Here is a 9756-nt window from a genome sequence, read left to right as displayed (position 1 = left end):
AGTTTCTGATTCAGTCTTTTTTTTTCAAAGTAAAAGCAGATGCTTGCAAATGCCATATTTGCATGTTTAATCACACAACAAAAATAGTCTTTTTTATAGACTACAAAAAGTTAAATGCTTTATATGTACTGCATACAGAATCTTCAAAATAGTTGTCAATTAATTTGATAATTGATTAGTTGTCGATCTATGAATTAACACATTTTGACAAATATAGAATATACATTTCTATTTATTTCTATTTATTTCTATTTATCAAGTGTGGCCTCATTTCTTGATACTAAATGACAGAGCTATGCTGCAAATGTTACAACCTTAAACTTTTTTTTTTTTTTACCTCCTAGGTCACCAAAAGACTCAGCAATGTCCATAGAGGATCAAAGAGGCGTAAAATGTCCCAGATGTCCTGCATGCTCAACCAGAGCCCCATTTGTAAGCCCCAGTCCTTAACAGATATGTTAACATCACATGTAGCCTCGCTGATGGATCCCAATGCAGGATTAAGTCCGCTTTGCAGTTGAAGCTAAAATACATCACCAAAGTGGGAAGAAATGGAAGAAGGATTTCTAATAGATGCAATTAGTTGAGTCCATAAGTGGACATAAAAGCAGGCAGGTGGTTCATGGTCTTAGCCCTACATTTATATTGTAGCTTTTACTTTTTTTTCCATTTGCTTTTTTGTGATGGTGTTTAGCTTTGTTTTGTTTTTTTTAGTTGGTTGTTAAGAAATCAACAGCACCTCCAGGCCTCCATACGATGCGCCGTGTGGACTATATGCTCGCCTCAGGAATGATTCGAGAAAGGTCCCAGTTGTGGAGATTTTCCACAACAGACAGTGTGACATTATTAATAGTTCTCCCGCATGACAGCCAGCAGGCTTGAATGCCTTGTCGACTTCTGTGTGGAGCGTAGTGCAGCATTTGGGTAAAAGGGTGAGTGAGTGACTGAGTGAGTGGCGCCATGGCAACGTGATGCAAATTCAAGAATGCATACAGTACAACCTTGATCCTTTGTTTTCTCTTATTTAGTTGTGTTGTTGAGAGTGATGGCATGGCTGGTGTTCAAGAAATCATACATTATATATTGTTATCATTATGTATTTATTTTCTGTATAGGAATCCATCTATGCTGTCCTTGTCCGTCTCATCCCAATCCCTTAGTTGCAGAAAAGTGTGAACTGGACTTTCTCCCAGCTGTTGGATTAGCGCACCGGCGCCGGACTAGCTGCAGTTGGGCTTTTTGTTATGTCTTGTATTGTGTAATGCTTTGGTGAATAAAAAAAGCAAGTGGGGCATCTGAGCGCTGACAGCGCTGAAGCGAACACGAGAATTGGTTGTCCCTTGCCAGCAAGAAAAGTCAATCTTGGCTGGTCTGAGTTACTATTTGACAGTCTAGTCTGGGGTTGTCGTAGTCTTCTTTATAGATTTCTCTGACAGCTGGTTTAGCCATCTTTATGTAGTATTCATTCATTCAGTCCTTGATACCAGTTGACAAGATCGTGTCATTTAGATAATCTGAAATTAAAAGATGTTGTGATTAACTACTACATTAATGTACTCAAACAGAAAAGTAGAATAGAACTGAATGAATGAAAATTGTGGTGATATTCACATAGGTGGTGCTGTTGGTTTAAAAATGAAGGCTAGCACAGCGCTGTCAAACTCGTTTTTATCGTGGTTTCAGTCATAGTTTCTGTCAGAGGTCTTTAGGTGTGTTCGTCACACACGTTTTGAAATCAGAGGCTGGCAAAAACTGTTCAAAAGAGAAATTGGGAATTTGAAAAATGCTTTATTTTCCCTGCTAATTTTTCAAAAGTTGAAGAAACCTTGCAAGCTTGGTATTTTAGCTAAAAACTTTCCATAAGATAAGGGCCACATAAATTGATGTGGTGGGCCAGCTCTGGCCCCCGAGTCTTGAGTTTTACACCTGTGGGCTAGTGCAATGGAAATGCATTTGACTTTCCACTGCATCTTTAAACCAAGAGTGCCATCTAGAGGAGAAAAACATATCAAAAGTGGTTCACGAGCCTCTTTGCTTATGACTTCCTTCTGTTTGGGAGATGGCACACTCCTAATGTGTGTTGTAATATCTCAGATATTTAGAATTTATTCTCATAAAACATTCGCAAATACTATGAATATCAATTTTAACATTTTACTCCCATCACCTTTACCCTCCTCGTTATTATGAATTTAGTCAAAATATATATTTTGTGAATGATTCTTATCATGTTGAATTACATTTTTTCACCCCTGTAATATAAATTTAATATAAAAGCTTTAAGGTTCAGTTGTAATAGAGCCTTTTCTCACAATGTTATAGCTATATTATCAGAATGTAAATATTATCCCCATAACATCTAATTTATAATTATTTTATAATACTGGATGAGTCAGTAGCATACACACTTTTTACTTGGATTTTAAAAGGCTTCATCAGTGTTTGTTTGACAGGTTTGAATGCATAGTGAGGTCAAAGGGTGTATCTGTAAGAAAACTCTGTGATTGCACTGCACAGCATGTGTTGCCATTCGCCACGGGCCATCTGCAGCTAAATGCCAAGGAATTATTCAATAGCAGTTTGGGAAAATGAGATGAGAAGGGGATAAAGATGTAGAGTGACAGCCACACTAAAGTCATAGCGAGGTCAGTCATCTGGTCTATAGCTTCAAAGAGTTATATGATATCAGGCCAAGAGACTGGATGCGGGAATGCTAATTGGATGGATGGATTTGTGTAAATATTTGTTTCCATGCACCTGCTCTCACTGTGCAGCCATATAAAGTCTTGGATATACAGAGTTATGCCATTGGACACAAGCTTTGTCGGCAGCTGTTTCTTTATTTTTTTTTCTTCAGATAAAGGCATTATAAACTACTGTGTTGTATACAAGATCATTGACACTGTTCCCTCGTGTTTTTGATTAGGTTCGGTTAGGTTAGGTAAATGTGTACTTCTTTATGTTCGGATATGCTTTACAGATCAGTATTTTAAAAATCTGGACGATTCTGGATTTTTTATTTCACTATGAATTCATCAGTGCGCTATTTGTAACCATTTTTTTTTAAATAGGAAACTAGTAAACACTCCCTGATAATTCATCTTTGTTCCAGTTTGTGTTTGGCAATGCCCTAGTTTGTCCTTTAAAGCGTTTGTTAGGATTAAGTTCTGAAAAAGACATGCAGGAATACATAGATTTTTTTTCCTAAATGGCACGTGCGGAAATGAAGTCATTTCCTGATTTTAGTGCATGTACAAGCTTGATTGTGCGAGAGTGCCAATTTAGTAGACCGTCAGCTAAAGGGCAGTCATTCTGACAAAAGGACGTGTCTCTTAAATCGCACCTTATAGCTTGACAGTTTGGTGGCAGAAAGCAATTTGGTTACAGACGGAACGATTCTGATTAATGACTTAAAAATGACATCTTCAATTTTTACTTTCCACCCAGATTCAGACGTCCCTTCTTGGATGGACGCAAAAAAAAAAGAATAAATCAACCAATTTTTGCTAAGTGAGAAGTATCTTATTGTAAGCCTTCTTTTGGTACATTTAATGTTTGTTTTCCTAGAATTTGTCTTTGGGAATGCTTTCGGCAGTCACAATTCCAGCAAGAAAACAGTTTGAGAAGAGTTCATTTAAAATGGTCAAATCATCTGTAACATGAGGCTCATCGCCGAATCACGCGGTCGTACGCATTTATCACTGTACTCAAATTTATGCAAATAACATTCTAAGCCTACTCATTTCACGGAGGACATGTTGCGATGTGTTCACTTGATACAGTAAAAGATTTTCACTCGGCAGGGTGACCTTGGCGGCTACTCTATCACAACACACGTGAGCGCATGCAACGCTAGCACATTTCCTCATGCGCATCCCAAGCAAAGAGCGCAATACAGCGCTGTGCCAGGCTGTTGTTAAGTAAACACAAGACAGCAAACCAACGTTTGCATACTGCAAGGCTTTGCCTCTCTTATTTATTACACTTGGGATACATTTCTGCCTTGGCTTCCAGCCCTTCGTATGGCTGAGTTTAAAAGTGCACCGGTGCACTTTTAAATGGGCGGAACAAAACCTGGCGGAGCTTTTACGGAAATGTTTCACGTTAAATGAAAACATATATGGTGTAATACAAACAAGAACTGAACAGAAGTTAAACGAGGACCTCTACTAGTTTTAATGGATGGAACATAAATCCTCTGTCAATTTCAACCCAATTTGGGCCATTAATCTACAGTAGATACATCTAACAATTAAAAAAAAAAAAAAAAAAACACTAGGAGGTTGATGTAAGTCCACTGGTACAAAACGGGTGAAATGTAAAAGCCCATTCATCATTATCAGATTGATTTGACATTTAATGACAAATATATACGTCTTTCTTTGTTTCCTGATCCATAGCAGCCATTTTAGACACACTTTCAGCCAACAACTTGGTACACGTTTAACCATAAACCAAAACATTGGAAAAAATAGTGATGAGTACCTGAAATTTAATATCTGTATTATTGAAAAACGTAAACGCATCTGTCAGGTATATCATAGATACCTCTATTTCCTGATCACAAAATGGTCGGTATCAGCCACTGTCACGAGGACCAATACGTACGGTATCTGCGGCGTATCGGCCCAAATCCGATACCTAGTATCGAAACTCCTTCTTTATCAACTCACGCAATATCAAGGACATATTTATATGTCCAGAAGTTCATTTCTAGAAACATTTTTTGGCATTTGGGTAAAAAAGGGTCTTGAAATGGCTAATATTGTTTCAGTTCATAGATTTGAAGATCAGGACATGGTTTCAATTGAAAATTGTGTCGTCAGGATTATTCTTTGTCTTTTTCTTCTGTCTTCTGCGGCTCCACCTCTTGTTCATTATTCAACCAGGCCTTCCCCACGTATTCTTTCACCACCCCCTCAGCGGACCTCTTTTCTGCATCCGTTGCCAGGAGCTTACTAAACAACTCCATGGCCTCTGGAGTGAACCGCTGCCACAACGGAGGATTTCCCTGTTTAATGTTGGGGTTCTCCGCAAATTTGGACCAGTCGGCAAACTCCTGGTAGCAGTCGTCCGAGTCCGTGCATCGCTCCCACGGAAAGTAGCCCGTTAGGATGCAGAATAAAAGCACGCCAAACGCCCATGTGTCTAGACTTGGTTCCACACTGAGTGGAGGAGCAGTGACTTCTTTCTGGCCCTCGAGGAGAGCAACGTTGCAAAGCTCAGGGGCCATGTAAGGCAAAGTGCCTTTGATGAAACTGATCAGAGTGCCCCTCTTCTGTGCCAGGCCAAAATCTGCCAGCTTGACCTGGCAGCAGTCATGATCCAACAGGAGGACGTTCTCAGGCTTGACATCTCGGTGGACCAGGCCCCGACTGTGGATGAACTCCAAAGCGCTGGAAATTTGGACGGCGCAACGTTTAGCGGCTGACTCGGGGATGCCCACCTGAAACGGACAAGGGAAGAAATGAAGGTATGGTAAAACGTTCTTTCGCTCGAATTTTACTGGAGCAAAATGAACCGGTCTCTCTCGCTGAAATTTTTCATGGGCGGCAGCCATACCTTCGGTTGAATGACAGCAAAGAGGTCCTTCCCAATGACAAGCTCCTGAGCGAAGCAGTAGTGCTCGCTGGACTGAAAGGCGATCCCGAACAGACCCACGATGCAGGGGTGGCACGACAGATGTAAGGAGATGCAGTATTCTCGCAAAAACCCTTGCAGCTTAGTCGACGTTTTCGGCATCACTTTCAACGCCATGGGAGTCCCTGCGCACCATCGGATTTGAAATATTTAATTTGTAGTAAGTGATAAACTTCAAAAAATACACTCATTCACATTCGTTAGTTAGTGCCACAAAAAAAAAAGAAACAACAGACTGGAGTGTTTAAATGGTTAGATATTGTAGTGTATCATGTCATATCATGTTATCATATCATGATATCATATACTACTACTACTACTACTACTACTACTAATAATAATAATAATAATAAAATGTACACATTGTCTACATAATGTAATTATGAAGAAACATGCGGAGATAAGGAGATAAGGAGATAAGGCAAATTTGGATGATTTTTACACTTGAACACGTCCTATAATTGAACTTTTTAAATGTCATGTCAATGTGGTTTTTTTTGTTTTTGTTTTTTTTTTTGTAGATGCCACCGGCTGCTAAAATATGGATGGTGGACCATTTATGCCCCCTGGGGTGTATTATGAATACCACTTGCCAACAACTATGTTCTAGCGTATTTGCAAGTATACTTAAAAGACTTTACCTAGCAGGAATTTGGCTCATTCCATATTGGCAGTTCTATGCTTCTGTACTATTTAAAATAAATTGTATAGAATTACTGGTAATTTATTTTATTCATTATTAATGCTGCCCCACATTGAGAATCTAAAGTAATTATGAGCTACAACAAAAATGCATTTAATTTTACTCTGGTGCATAGGTGATGGATTTTTTTCCCCCTTTTACTTCTTATAGACGGTTGTTTATTTATGCATTTGTTTGAAAGTTAGCTGTGACAGATTTTTTTTTTTTGTATTCTAAAATCTAGAACAGGTTCTCAATATTAAAAAACAATTCTTGGAATCATGTAAGGGATTACAAAAACATACCCCTGAAGCGATGGGTGACCAGCAGCACTTTGCCATATTTTCCTCGCCCGATCTCCTTGATGACGTTGAAGTGTTCTTGGATCTCCAATTGGCTGAGGCTCTGGGACGTTAACACCATCAACTCATCGATCAGGCTGCCGTCGGCGAGGCCCAACTCAATCATCTCAAGCTCACTCGTGATTTAAAAAAAAAAAGAAATTATGTTTTGTACAGTTTGTCATGGTTTTCTCTCTCTCTAAATATATATATATATATATATATATATATATATATATATATATATATATATATTTTTTTTTTTTTTTTTTTTTTTTTTTTTTTCAAGTATACCAAACTAACGATAATAAAACACACAAACTTTTACAGCTTATGAGACATTACAACTGAAGAAAGGACAATCACTCAAAGTGGCACTCAAATTAAATATCACATTTTCTTCATGTTTTTCGAGAAGTTTACAACTTACGCTCATATTGTTGTGTCAATTATTTTTGCATTTGTGTCATCCATAAACGATGTTATGAAGGCCTGAATAATTAACTTTAGTTTGAACATTGCATATTTTTTTCCTGCAGAATGGGCCATATGGCAGAGTGGTACATACCGCATTGGAACAATAACAATAAAAAGAAGTTACTTTGAATGAATGTGACCCATGCCCTTAATAAAAACAGTATTGAAGTCTTACCTCAAGACGGAAAACTCCAGACGCTGTTGAGGGTGCAGCGAAGCAGATGGTGTCAATACAGTATGTTGTTCACATCCACAGCGGCTGCTTGGATGAACATACCGAGGGGACCTGAGAGCTTTTCCCTGCCCAGCGCATAGCTCAACTCTCAGTGGCTACAATGAGCTCATTGCACCATTTGACAGCTGATTACAAAACGACTCTTAAAAAACTCTCTCTCACTCACTCACTCACTCACTCACTCACTCACTCACTCACTCACTCAGTCACAATTTTGTTTTTATGTATGTTCAATAGAAGACGCAGCTGATTTTTTTTTTTTTTAATCCTTCTTACCAACAAAGGACACAGGAAATGTGCTAACGTGTATCGACAAATAAAGGTTCTTATATGCCTATACAGCCTCATGCATGCATCCGGGGGATTAAGATTACAAATTAGTCTTTAATCTGCATAAAGCGACAAAAAGATGCATCTGGGGCAATTTCATTCATTCAGCATACACAACACACATATATGTATATTGTATTGTAAAAAAAATCATACTATAACCCCTATGGACCATAAATAGTTAAATGGAGAGTGTTCAACATATATATATATATATATATATATATATATATATATATATATATATATATGAGAGCCCTGACACCAATATATATATATATATATATATATATATATATATATATATATATATATATATATATATATATATATATATATATATATATATATATATATATATATATATATATATATATATATATATATCGCGTCATAACAATAAAAATGTGAAATGTTGACTGTATGTTCATTAGGGGTAGTACACTCGCAATATAGATTCCATGGGAATGTTCCCCTCATAACTCTGAACTGGAGGAATAAATGACCACCTACTGCGATAGCACTCATACAAAGCAAGCCCCCTGGGGTGCGCCTTACTATGCGGCCCCAGCCTAATGGGCATTCTTGTCGACTCTCGTGTGTGTGAGAGAGAGTGTGTGTAGCATTAAAGCCACTCAGCACCGTGACCCCTGAGTTCTATTCTCGGCACAAAGGCATCGACATGCGCGGGACTTGACGACAAAAAGAAACAGATACTGTGCGGCTGGGTTTTTTTTCCCCGTCTGGCTCTTGTATTAAGGGCAGACAAGATCGTGATGTAAGTCAGAATGCAGACAATTGGGAGAGCAGGATTTCACCACTCAGTGCGTTGCAATGCCTTTCATTTCTCGAAACACTACTCCTTTTGTCCATACGGTGTCGCCAGAATTAATCAAACCTGAAAGTACTGAATTGTCACTTTAAAGTCAATGAGGTTATTAAAGGTCACAATCGTATGATGGCCTTGAAGTGCAAATCACACAAAAAAAACTAAGAAAAAAACTAATTGCGTACAAAGAATAAAAACACCTTACAAGAGAGAAGCACACAGGAAAAAAAGACACAAAGAAAAAGATGCACGTGTCCTTTTTCTCATTTTGTTCACGTCATTTTTCTTGTTTGCATCTTTTTCTTGTTTGCATCTTTTTTCTTGTTTGCATCTTTTTTCTTATTTGCATCTTTTTTCCTGCGTGTTCTTTTGTAAGATGTTTTTGTTTCTTTTGACCTTTTTTGTTTTCTTTTCACTTGGTTTGCACTTCAGGGCCACGGTATGATGGTGACAGTTTCACTCTGGTTAACAGTTTATTTATGTTTCTATATCTACAAACAGCATCACGATAAAAGGTAGCAGAAATGTAATCGTTCCATTTAGACGTCGTCTGGAGAAAAATCTTTCTATTTAACTCCTTCACCGCTCTTGTTTAATTTTGTTTGAGAATAAAGAAAGATTAAAAGCAAATGTAATGCGTTATTTGACAATAAATGTTGAAGACATATGAAACCGCACTTCGTATGGCACTGCTAAGTGCTTTCTTCAGTTTTGGTACAGAACACATGTCCAAATGGGCGGCAAGGTGAAGGACATATGATATTTTGCACAGGGCTTGAACTTTAATACTGTGTCATCATCTCCAAAAGTGTCCAGCTTATCACACATCCAATTTGACAGCTGCACTAAATCCCTTCCTGGCTATTAGTTATTCGAGGTTGCACCCCGTGTGTATACTAATTGTCTCCGCATGATGTTTTGACATTTTGTCTAGTTCGCAGACACTTTGGTTTGATGTTCTTCGGAGTGTGCGTTTAGTGTGTGTGAGCGGTTTCAGCCGCTGTACAAAGGTGAAATTATTCACACGGTAAAATGGGGACACGTTCAGGCACACTTAGAAAAACGCAGCTGCTGCGGAAGTTTCATTTAGCACCAGCGATGATTCTCAGAATAAAGTACTTGGACCTGAACAACTGACTTTTCATGCATTTAGCCCTGGCCAAATAAAATTTCCCCTTTCAGACACAGACACATTGTTGCATGCTTTGTATCCCTTGTGCGG

The 9756-nt window shown here is 38.2% G+C and overlaps 1 protein-coding gene across 2 annotated transcripts; it reads right to left on the bottom strand.

The window, feature by feature from the left end:
* Nucleotides 1-2846: 2846 nt before the first annotated feature.
* LOC148428225 (serine/threonine-protein kinase SBK1) lies at nucleotides 2847-7792 on the bottom strand. Of its 2 annotated transcripts, XM_088407910.1 has the most exons (4): nucleotides 7316-7792; nucleotides 6628-6800; nucleotides 5563-5765; nucleotides 2847-5446 (listed from the first exon to the last, which is right to left on the bottom strand). In XM_088407910.1, exons 2-4 carry the CDS (start codon nucleotides 6788-6790, stop codon nucleotides 4829-4831), a joined length of 984 nt encoding a protein of 327 aa, XP_088264036.1. In that variant the 5' UTR covers nucleotides 6791-6800; nucleotides 7316-7792; the 3' UTR covers nucleotides 2847-4828. The 2 variants fall into 2 exon arrangements, with proteins under 2 accessions (XP_088264036.1, XP_088264037.1); XM_088407911.1 differs by lacking the exon at nucleotides 7316-7792 and having other exon boundaries at nucleotides 6628-6842.
* Between the last annotated feature and the right edge of the window lie 1964 nt (nucleotides 7793-9756).

This window comes from Hippichthys cyanospilos, chromosome 2 (assembly GCF_059441005.1).
Source record: "Hippichthys cyanospilos isolate Australia breed blue-spotted pipefish chromosome 2, RoL_Hcya_1.0, whole genome shotgun sequence".
Taxonomy (NCBI): domain Eukaryota; kingdom Metazoa; phylum Chordata; class Actinopteri; order Syngnathiformes; family Syngnathidae; genus Hippichthys; species Hippichthys cyanospilos.
This window is presented reverse-complemented; position numbering and strand designations above follow the sequence as displayed.